The sequence below is a fragment of the Phyllostomus discolor genome, chromosome 11 (assembly GCF_004126475.2).
Source record: "Phyllostomus discolor isolate MPI-MPIP mPhyDis1 chromosome 11, mPhyDis1.pri.v3, whole genome shotgun sequence".
Classification (NCBI taxonomy): Eukaryota; Metazoa; Chordata; class Mammalia; order Chiroptera; family Phyllostomidae; genus Phyllostomus; species Phyllostomus discolor.
Genome location: NC_040913.2, coordinates 3,420,231 through 3,432,383, shown reverse-complemented (window position 1 = coordinate 3,432,383; position 12,153 = coordinate 3,420,231). Strand labels below are relative to the sequence as shown.

At 39.0% G+C, this 12,153-nt stretch overlaps 1 protein-coding gene across 1 annotated transcript in view; it reads left to right on the top strand.

Annotated features, from left to right (window-relative positions):
• The window catches only part of PDS5B (PDS5 cohesin associated factor B), a 127,507-nt gene that overhangs the window by 41,879 nt on the left and 73,475 nt on the right, over positions 1 to 12,153 (top strand). Inside the window, exons 6-8 of the mRNA XM_028526750.2 lie at positions 131 to 257; positions 7,052 to 7,132; positions 11,905 to 12,045. Of these exons, the coding sequence (XP_028382551.2) occupies positions 131 to 257; positions 7,052 to 7,132; positions 11,905 to 12,045 (349 nt within the window). The remainder of the gene's footprint in view (positions 1 to 130; positions 258 to 7,051; positions 7,133 to 11,904; positions 12,046 to 12,153) is intronic.

Sequence of the window (12,153 nt, the reverse complement as noted above, 5' to 3'; positions counted from 1 at the left end):
TGAGTATAAAGAATTTGATTTCATTAATATTTTAATATTTTAAAATAAAGTGTAATACTTGTTAGTATCATGTTATGAGTAAATAATGAATCCTTTATTTATAACCTAAATACCTTATTTTGAATTGCAGCAATGGCCACAATCAGAAAGTTCATATGCACATGGTAGACCTTATGAGTTCTATTATTTGTGAGGGTGATACAGTATCTCAGGAGCTTTTGGATACAGTTTTGGTAAATCTGGTACCTGCCCATAAGGTATGTATTAGTTTATACTGAAATATGTGTAAAGCCTGTTAATGTTAAGCCCCAGAATTTGTGCTTCTGTTCTAAATATAATTTACTCATTAACTTTAGTTTTGGAGAATGTTTCATTGGTTAATATTAATAAATATTAATTGTGTTTAATGTTGAAGAGATGTACTTATTAATCACAAATGAAAGTGATAAAATATCTGTAATAATTCAGTTTTGAATAATAAGATATGTTTCAAGAAGTGAGTTTACTGGCTACTTAAATGCTGTTGCACAACTTTAGGTGCTGGGAGATGCATAACCAAATGAGAGCTAGTATAGATGAAGAGGAGGGGCAGAGTTAGTTTGGAGACGGGATAAGATGACGACAATGTTTCTTCCTTCGGTGATGTTGATCAAGGAGAAGGGGTGTGTGTTTGTGTGTGTTCTTTAAAAATAACTTTCAAGTAAGCAGTTGGAAACATTGTTCTGTGATTCACAAGGGTCAAGGTTAAAGAGGGGGCACGGGAAATACTGTATAAAGATCTGTGCAAACTTAAAACCTTTCTGGGAAGATATAATCTAAGTTTACAGGAACACAGCATTCACATAAATAATGTTTCAGTAAGAATGACCTGCTAATTCAAAATTTCCAAACATTTAAAATAATCCATCAGTGCCAAAACTCAGACACTGGAAAAAGCAAGATTAGGTCTAAAAATTCAGATAATATAATTATTAGGTAAAAATAATAAAGTACCCTCAAAAGGATTAAAGATATAAAAATAAGAATTAGCAAAACATAGCTAGACATGTGAAAGGAGGTTAAAAAATAGAAATGAAAAAATCATCATTAAAATTCAAATCTTTATTGGATTATAAAAAGATAGAGAAATGAGAGGTAGGTCTGTGGAAATCATATATTAGGTCACCCAAAAAGTCCGTTTGGTTTTTTCCATACGATGACTCTAGTGGTGTTTAACTGTCTTTAACATCATTTGAAACAATTTTGTTAGACTATATTATGTTAGCTGTTACATCAGTGTGCATTAATTTAAAAAACTTATCAAAATTGGTGAATTTTTGCGTAGCCATTTAAAAATACTGAAGATGGAAGAAAACATGCAACATTTTCAGCTTATTATGCATTATTTCAAAAAAAATTAAAAATGCAACCAAAACTCAAATAAAAGATCTGTGCAGTGTATGGAGAAGGTGCTGTGACTGACTGAATGTGTCAAAAGTGGTCTGTGAAGTTCTGTGCTGGATATTTCTCACTGGACGATGCCCCATGGTCAGGTAGACCAGTTGAAGTTGATACTGATTAAATCGAGACATTATTGGAGAACAATCAACATTCTACCAAGCAGGAGATAGCCAACATCTCAAAATAGCCAAATCAAGCTATGAAAATCATTTGCACCAGCTTATGTTACTTGCTTTGATGTTTGGGTTCCACATAGATTAAGCAAAGAAAAAAAAACCTTGTAGACCTTATTTCCACATGTAATTCTCTACTTAAATGTACCAAAAATGTTCTGTTTTTAAAACAAATTGTGATGGATGATGAAAAGTGGGTACTCTACAATAATGTTGAACCAAAAAGATAGTGGGGCAAGGGAAGTGAACCCCCACCAACCACATCAAAGGCCAGTGTTTATTCAGAGACGGTGATGTCGTGTATATGCTGGGACCGGAAGGGAGTCCTCTCCTCTGAGCCCCTTCCAGAAAACCACATGATTGATTCCACCTGAAAGCAGCAGCACTCGATGAAAAGCATCCAGAATTAGTCAACACAAAGTGCGTAATCTTCCATCAGGATACAGAGAGACTGCATGTTTCTTTGATGACCAGGCGTACGCTGTTAAAGCCTGGCTGGAAAAGTATGATTCATCCACGATATTCGCCAGACACTGCACCTTCAGATTTCCATTTATTTCGGTCTTTACAAAATTCTCCTAATGGAAAAAATTGCAATTCCCTGGAGGACCCCAAAGGTACCTGGAACAGTTTGTTGCTCAAAGAGGTAAAGAGGTTTGGGAAGATGGAAGTATGAAGTTGCCTGAAAGATGGCAAAACGTAGTGGAACAAAATGGTGACTACATTGTTCAGTAAAGTTATTGGCAGGACGTGAAAACTGAACAAACTTTTTGGCCAACCCAGTAGATATGGTGAGATAAAGAAAACATTAAAGATACTAAGACATGAAAAATACATGGAAAGGTCCAATATGTTTAATGGTAATTTCAGAATACCAAGTAGAGAATGGAGAAGAGATATTAAAATAGAAATATGCTTAATGTGTTCCAGAACTGATGAAGATAATGAATTTATGGGTCAGGAAGCAAAAGGGCCATGAGCAGAGTAAAGGAAAGCCCCGGTCCAGGCACGTCCTGGGGACAGTGTGGGGTGCTGAAACAGTGTGCAGAGCACCTCGAGCGGAAAGGCATGCTCTCTCAGCCACGGAATGAAGGTTAAACTGCCGACTTTCTGGTAACAAGGATAGATGCCAGAGCATAATGGAACCATATTTTCACAGTGATCAGATAAAATCAGTTGTGGGGGTGTATGCATATCCAGTTTGAGTGAAATTGAGACATTAAACATTCATTTGTCGATAGATGTTTCCTGAAAGAACTACTTTGTGAGTACTTGACAGAGATGGGAATTGGATTTAAAAGGAGTGAGGATACAAGCAATAGTGGCAAACAAAGAAATCCTCTAAAGACAAAAACAGCAATCATGATTATAATGATTAATTAAGGAGGTATTAAGATGATCTTAAAACCCTGGGTACAAATAAACAAAGTTGAAGGGAGTTCATGAGTGATGGGATCCTTGTGATGATGTCAGGAGTATAGATCTCTTGGTTAACTCTGAGAACGAATGGGTTAAAGAGGTATGTAAGTTAAAAATCTAAGGATTACAATAAAAGGAAGAACTACAATAAATGTAAATGGCCCAAATTTAGTACTTAAGGCAGATGATCAGATCAGACTGAAAGTGACCTAACTGGTCATTGTTAATATAATAAGAGATCATGCAGAAATACTGTCACAAAAATGCTGGAAATAAAAGGATAGAAAACAGACTGCCAGGCACACACTACCTGAAAGGAAACTGCGGTAGCTTGTATTAATTAATATTAGGTGTAAGGGTTTTTACTGGGTAAAGAAGGGATTTATGCAGCGGATTAGTTTGCAGAAAGACATCTAACTTTTCATGTACATAGACTCAAAATATGTAAATCATAAATGGAAAGAAGAAAGAAACTCAGTTTGGCAGGTGATTTTAACACACATCTTAGTGATGATAAGTCAGGCTGGCCAGCAGTTTGTGGGAATGTCGAGGATGTGAAACCTAAGACTAACACGTCTATAGCAATCATACAGACTTTGTCAAAAAAGAATGAATCATAATGGCGACTCTGGAATATTTAGAAATGACTAAAATGACCATACTAAAACTTGCAGCAACTTAAAATGTTTTTTTAAATTTAACTTTATAGCTAAGTGTCCATTCAGGAAGCTATAAAAATATCATCAGAATCTACAGAGTATAAAAGGAAAAAAACAATGAAGAGAGCACGTCAGTGACTAGGACACACAGTGACATGCTGCCGCAGACCAGAGTGGGCGGTGTGAGGGTGTGTCACATAGACCCTGCACAGGGCGGACCAGGGGAGGGCAGATGGTCACAGCGCAGGGCAGGCCAGCGTGGGCCCGCAGTTGTAGTGCATCACACACGGTTCACTCTTGTGCTGTTACTGTTTGCTGTGCTGTTTTTCACGCGAACAACTGTAAATCTCCCTTTGTCCCGCCCTGTGTGCAGTTTCAGAATGAGGTGGGGAACAGCCGACGGTACAAAGATCAAAAGACAACTTCACGAACAGTACTTTTTGCTAACATATTTGGAAGTAAACAAATTCCTAGGTAGTATAACGTGTCCAGTTTGTTTCGAGAGAGAAAATCCTAACCTTTAACCAATAAGATATTTTAATTTATTTTAAAAACTATCCACAAAACAAAATCTTTCTTTCCTAACAGTGGTAGTAGTAGCAGCAACAGCAGTAGTGCTTAAACTGACCACAGAAGCACTTAAACTTAACACCAGGAGACTTTTGCTAGTCAATTAAATGGCATATTCTATATTCAGCAAACTTTTCCAGATTATATAGAAAGAAGGAATATTCCACAACTCACTTTGAGTTTATAATCTTTATAGGGAAGCTAGACAAAACCATGCAACAAAGGAGAATCATAACTCCTTAAATAACAAAGGAGAACGTTATTTAAAACATGATAACGTAAATTCAATATAAAATAGTAGTAGTATCCAGAATAGTATAAAGTAATATTGATAAGTAGCAAAATGGCTTTTTTTAGTATTAAAAGATGGGGTAAATTTAGAAAATGTTAGCAATAAACTAAGATATTTATGTAAATTAGTAGATCAAAGAGAAAATATCAGTGGATGTAGAGAAGAACATTTGGTAAAATTTAGTATAAAAATACAGGCATTCTTAGCAGATTTGAAGTAGAAAGGGTCTCCCTTAACTGTAAGGATATGTGAACAACACCGCACTTGGGGGTGGCGTTGGGGGCACCGTAAGGGTGTTGCTTCCGCTTCAAAAAAGGGCAAGAATGCTGTTGCTAAGCACCATTAACTAGAAGTCTTAAGTGGAATAAGGCAAAAGAAACAAACAAAAGGTAAAAGGATTAGCGAGATGAAACAAAACAAATTGTTTGCAGATGATAAGACTGCCTGTGCTGAAAGTAGGGTGCAGAGTTTTCAGTGTGAGAAGATTCTTCGAGGTTGCTAGCTATAAGATCAATGTATAAAAATCTGTTAGTAGCACTTCGAAAAATTTTCACTTGTTGCATTAAATAAAGACTTGAACTGCTTAGAAATTTTACAAAAATACGCATGCGTTTTAGGTTGAAAGTCATTGTAGTTGGCTGGAGAGTACAAAAGCCTTAAACCTGTTGTGCTTTATTACCTATGGTTTGGGGAACTCGGCATCATGCTGCCGTCAGCTCTCTGCACGTGAATGGGTAGTCCAGTCAAAATAGAAGTGGAAAATGTGTGCGTTTGTCTGCAGTTTGACGCACTGATTTAAAATTCACATGGAAGAGCCAATGGCCAGTAATGCCCACACAATTTTGAATAGGACTGAGAAAGTAGGGACTTGCCTACCTGGTGTTAAGACATTGCTTGCTTCGGACAGTGGTGGACAAGAGGCGGGACAGTGACGGGGAATTCACAACCGGAGGCGCGGCTGCAGGGAAACTTGAGTGTGCGTGTGCTATGTGTTGCAGGAGGGGATAATGGGCCATGTAATGAGTGGTTTTAGGGTAGTTGAATATTCATATGGGAAATACTAGATTCTTATTTTATACCATACCTAAAAATAAATTACAGGTAAAATAAAGATTTAAACCTAAAAAAGCAAGTCTTTAAAATTTTATTTGAACTTGACGTGGGGTGGTGAACACAATACAGTATACTGATGATACATTATAGATTTGCACACCTGAAACCTATATAATTTTATTAACCAATGTCATCCTATTAAATCAAATTACAAACTTATTTGAAAGCGTAAGACACCTTAACCACAGTGTAGAAAAGAATTTCTTGAGAGAGAGAAAGCACCAGGAGAACAAGCGAAGGCTGCATTGAGTTCAGGGGCTTCCGTGTGCCCCGCGATGCCCCGACGTGTGTTGGAGAGACGGATGCAGACCAGGACCTGTTGTGAGCATAGCTGGCCGAGGTTTAAGTGCACAGAATGTATAGAGAAACTCTAAAAACAAAGGAGGAGGGAAGAAATCAGATAAAATTTTGAAAAATAGCAGAGATAGAATTTACAGAAAATAATTTCATTTATGTATGAGGAGTCATGTGCAAGACATGTAATTCAGTGTCTGTGAATAGGGAATGAATAATTAAGCTGTAGCATGTTATGTAGTAAAATACTAAATACCCATTAGAAATGAATGAAGTGTAATACAAAACAAGCATCAATACAAATCTAAAAATTTGCTGAATGTGAGCTTCGACTTTTTAATTCATTTATCTATCTATGTCTATCTCTCTTTCTATTCTTTATTTCCTGGCTTCTGTCATATGTTTGAACGAGAAGATGTACTGATTCCATTTTAGATCTTGGGTCTTGAATCCTATTATCAAAGTCGGTTCAGAAATACATATTCTTTAATACACTTTTTCTCGCACCCTTTTTCTTTTCATTCCTTGTTGTGTTTGTTGTTGTGTACTTGAACTTAACCGTGCTCTGAGATGTGCCGGAGTAGGTCTGCTCCCCACAGCTGCTCTGAACACTTGTCTTTCCCCTCCTGTGGACCTCCCTGTGCAGCCGCACTGCCACCCCCCACCCCAGTTCCTGCCCACACGGAACCCCAGTTCCCCTTCCTCGGGTGTCGCAGTTCTTCGGGGCCTGAAGGGAAACAGCCTGTATTTACACTTGGCTGAGCTGATTTGACCTTGGGACTCGATTTAGAATGACTGTCTCCTCTTGAATCTACTAAACATTTATTGACCTTTTTATATGGCTTACATTATGTTTTAAATAAAATAAGAAGAACGTATATAATTACCCTTGCTTGGAAGGGATGTCAGGCATTAGACCAGTTAGTCTTAAGAGAAAAAAAGTGATTTTGTCTTCTCTTTTTTGAGTCTGAGACCGTTTCTCATTCATTTGCTTGAATGACTTTCTGCTTTTGTTTTTTCAGTGGCTTTTTGAATACAGGTAATATTTTCTTTTTCATAGAGAAATATAACATAATATTTTTATTTTTCAGAACTTAAACAAGCAAGCATATGATTTGGCAAAGGCTTTACTGAAGAGGACAGCGCAAGCTATTGAACCATATATTACCAATGTAAGTCTTACTTATTAGATTCGTTGTCTGAAGAATTAGCCAAAATTTTAAAGACTTCTGGAAGCAAATTTTGGGAAGTAGTATGTACTTTTAATTTTGTGTTGTGTTTAATCATTAAGTAATGTATTTTCTTTCTCCTTATTTAAAATGTTTCTTGGTTAATATTTTGTAGAAGGCTAACTCATCTTGCTTAGTCATTCATTTGCTACTTTCAGATTGCCTAGGAACTAAAACAGCTTTTATTTTGGTTAGCAAGATACACTGTTTTCTACTGTTAGAAATGTAATTGAGTAAAACGTGGGACTTTCTATTATTCAGAGAAATTGTTTACGGATGTACGAGTGGCACAGGTTGGGCAGAAGCGGGCTGTGTTGCCCTGCCTGGGGTAGACCCTTTGAAGCTGCCTCTTCTTCGAAAAGGAAAGAGCTGCAGTGAAATGAGCCCTTTCAAAATGGCCCCGGTTCTGCTTGATGCACAGTTGGCATCCTCATGTTTGTTTTTAGAAGACGTGTGTTTCAGCAGACGAGCTCGCGTGTGGAAGGTGACCACGCGCGTGTTCTGGGGCGGAGCCGGAGCCGCTCTGCTCTAGGTGGCACCTCTGCTCTAGACGGCACCGGTCAGTTCCGCCCCGCCCCACCCGCCCAGGGGTCCCTGCGGGAACCAGGCCAGCACAGGGCCTCAGCCTCCCTGGGCAGAGAGCGGCCCTGCCGCTCTGCCTGCTCTCCGCCACCCCCACCCTCACACACTTACTGGGGTGGCCCCTTCTAAAAGTTCCTCTGTTTTTTCCCGTGCGATGGCTCTAGTGGCACTTAGTTGTCTTGAACTTCATTCAAAACAATGTTGTTCTATTGTGACAGCTGTCATATCAGCATGCATTTAAAACATTATCAAAATTGGTGAATTTTTTGTGTAGCCATTCTAATATCGAAGATGGAAGAAGATACCCAACATTTTTGGCATAGTACCCTTTATTATTTCAAGAACGGTGAAAGCGCAACCGAAACACAGATTTGTGCAGTGTGTGGGCAGGTGCTGTGGCTGACTGAGCGTGTCACAAGTGGTTTGTGAGATTTGGTGAGGGGGACCTCTCTCTGGATGGTGCTCCCGGTTGGGCAGACCGGGTGAAGTTGGCAGCGATCCAGTCGAGACATTAGTTGAGAGCAGCCAATGTTATGCCAATGAGAGGTAGCCAACATATTAAAAATACCCAAATCAGTAGTTATTGGTGAACATGAATAATGCGTGTTGTAGTTTAAGGAAAAAACCTTACTTTATGGCCACCCCAATACATCATTTAAATCTGTTTTGGAAAAACTGAGAAAGCTTTTTGGAATTACATATATACTCAATTTTCCTGAAATTTATTGATGGAGAATTTTCAAACATTGAATAAAAATTAATTCAGTGTATAAAATACATCATGAAAAGATATGCTTTGAAAAGTAATGTGCTTTTGAAAACAGTACCTTGGTAAACCTCGATTTTTGTTTTTGGTTTATACATTGTATTAGAGGGTGAGCTTTCAGAAACTGGAGAATCAAATTACATAATCTATCTTAATAGCTCAAAGATTGGCAGGGAATTCTGAGTGTTGATTTCTGTAAGTTTTGTGAGTCTCAGGTATTGGCTGGAGTAAATTGGTTAGATTGAATGGATTGAGTTTTTTCCTTGATGGGTTTACCGGCACTTGCAGTGACAAGCCTGCTGTCTCCATGGCCCATTAGATACACTGGATGAGCTCCTCCTGGTGGTTATTTATTTAATTGACACTGCCAATCCCATGCTCTGTAGGAGAACACTCCTTCTTTGATGCCTTCCTCTGGCGTGAAAAGAAGAGAGTACTATTACCATGCTAATATTTTTTATGGGATTGGGAAATGAAAGGGGAAGAAAGTTCAAGATAGAATGGTGGTGTTTGGCGCCAGGTTCTTTACTGTTGTCACAACATTTGTGCATGCTTCAAAATATTGACACTAAAAGTTAAAAGAAGGATAAAAGGGCCAAGGTAGGGCTTAAGTGATCCCAGATAAATCCAGGTAAAAGGGTGTTCCCATCACTGACGTCTGAGTTCCTGCCCCCCCCCCCCCCCCCCCCCCACACACACACACCTGCTGGGGCAGCCTCACCAGCAGCCGAGCGGGAGGCGCAGGCTTGGTGGACTGGGCCCAGCACGCGTGCAGTGCAGCGCCTGTGCCCGTGCGTTGCTGTTTCCTTGTTTCTCCTGGTCTCTTCTCCCTCGCCTTACCTGCGGCTTAGCTGAGACGTTAGTAAGAATTACTGTTTTTCTCTTCCTTGACTCCTTTATGAGCCTTATTTTTGTGCCTCACACCTGTACATGTGAAATTACTTTCTAATGAACTTAACTGTCTTGTAAAATAAAATTTAGCACCGATAAAAGGTATTCTCGGCCTTTTGAACTTGTACATGTAATAGCCATTATTCATTTATCTTCCTAGTAGAAAATTAGCAAACATAGAGGTAGGATACCGTGGTAACAATAACCCTGCTTTATTCCTTGTTTTTAAATTGGTGTCTTTTTCACTCTTATGCATGGACACATTGAAGTTTGTTCTTTATTTTACATTTTTAGATTTTATTTATTTATTTTAAGACAGAGGGGGGAAAGGAGGGAGAAAGAGCGGGAGAGAAGCCTCCCTGTGTGGTTGCCTCTCGTGCGCCCCCAGCCAGGGGCCTGGCCACAACCTGGGCCCGGGCCCTGACTTGATAGATAGTGATTCCTACATGTAAGAGACTTAAGATATCACTGTGGTGTTGTAGGTTATTTTTTAAGATAGAATTTGTTGTAACTTGACAATTCAGAAAACTAAAAACTGTATATATATTTTTTAAAGTTAAAACCGTATCAAACAAAAAGTACATAGTGACAGTTCATAAAATTTCCTGCGTGGGTCACTTCTTGGTAATACTATTTTCCACCAGATCATTTTAATCAGAAGGTTCAGAAGATAGCACAAAATTCTTTTGTTGTATTGAAAAAATTTTTTCAGGTCCATCTTGATGTAGGTAAAGTTTGATTAAATTGCTTAATCTTCCTTAGCCTCAGTTTTTGCATCTGTAAATAGGGTTAATAATGCTTGGGTGCGATGCTAGAGAATGTGAAAACGCTTCTGTGATTAAAATTGGATGCTTAAATCAAGGTAGAACTTATTACTGACCTTTAACTCACTCATACTCCTTCCACTAGGAGGTAATTGTTATAAAATAATTTAATTTCTAGTATGAATATTAGTTACCCATTTATAAATGAAAAATTAACTTTTTGGATGGACCTACTTAATCAAATCTGTTCTCACTTTCTCCCTAAACTGTGGGCCCTCGTGCGGGCCTTGGGTGTCCATGTTGTGGGACAGCACCTGTGACGTAGTCCTTGCTCGTTTACTGGGGATAGGTGGGTCGCGTACTCTGCAGGCGCGGCGCCAGGCTCTTGCCACACCGCGGAGGCGGCCGACTTGGCCCTTGCCGTTATGGAGGCGATGCAAGTGCTACTGGTTTTGATGGAATTTGTAAGAAGTTAAACCTGGGAATGATTTTTTTTTTTTAATTTGCAAGTGAGTTTTTCCTAGACTGATAGAAGAGGATGGTTTGATCACCAAGGTGGTCATATTGGAAAAATTACTGTTTTTTGTTAAGGAAAAGTAGATTTATCATTTTTAAACAGGAGGAGATTTGTGAATTTAAACAATGAAGCCACTTTATTTTCAGCCTAAATGAGAATTTAATGTTTGATGTCATGAAATCCTTTGCCACAAAATTGATAAACAAGGAGGGAAAACAAGTTATTTTTAAAACCAATAAAGAAAGCATAGTAAAACAGAATCTGAACAACCCGAGAACTGCAAGGGAGCGGAAGAGACACAGAACCGTGAGGTCCTTGGCCTGCACTCGGCACGTGGAAAGCCTCTTCAGACCACGCTGCGTGCTCGCAGTGCCCACGGGGCGAGCAGGGCAGCCAGCGTGGTGCGGAGTCCTCGCTTCCTCCTTCAAGGAGACGAGCCGCCGTCCAGACTGTGTGGTGAACGCCCTGGGTTAATCTTTACGTATTTGGAAGATGTTAAATGCACAGGAACTTGCCCATTGTGCCATGTGTCTTTGCTAGTTACGGTGGTGCTGTGGTCTGAATGTGGAATTAGAGATGGCTGCTATGGAAACGAAGTCGTGGAAATTTGAATTTTCTCTGTGTATGTGCTTTTAATTGGATTTTAATTAGTGCTATAAACCTTGTATATTATTTATTTCACCTATGAGAACATAAAAGAATACAGAAAGGATTATAAAGAAGTTTTACATTATCAATGTAACATTCCATATTTTAAAAATGGAATTGGCTCTTACTGGAAAGATGTAAGGCTTTGTCTCTGCTGTTCTCTCATACATGATAAGGTGAGCAAGAAGTGATCCCTTATCCTTGAGCAATTTATCTGGTAGATTAAGACAACTAATCCAGGGTACAATGTAGCAAGCATTGTGAGGGAGGATAAAGTGTGTTTGGCAGTAGGGCGCTTATCGGTATGCTAATTGATGGGTCAGTATGAGTTACCTGTTTTTAATTGTGTACAAGGTAGATTCCGTGCTTTATCTTTTCATAGAGCTCACGCTGGTTTCCCACCTCCTGTTAGAAAATATCTTGATACGTGTAGCTTGACTTTGTGTAAAATAATAATTAATGAATTTAAACGCATCATAGTTAAGATTTTAGAAAATCCGTTTTGCCTGTGGAGTTTCTATTAATGGTACCATTTCTGTTTCAAAAGTTTTTTAACCAGGTCCTGATGCTGGGGAAGACATCCATCAGCGACCTGTCGGAGCATGTCTTCGACTTGATCCTGGAGCTCTATAACATTGACAGCCACTTGCTGCTCTCCGTGTTACCCCAGCTGGAGTTTAAACTAAAGGTAACGTCTAGAAACGGCGCGCTTCTGCGAACTGAATTGGCAGAGTTCCTTCTTGTCCTGGCTTCATCTGAGTGTGACCGATGTGGTGGTGCATTTCCGTTGTGGATT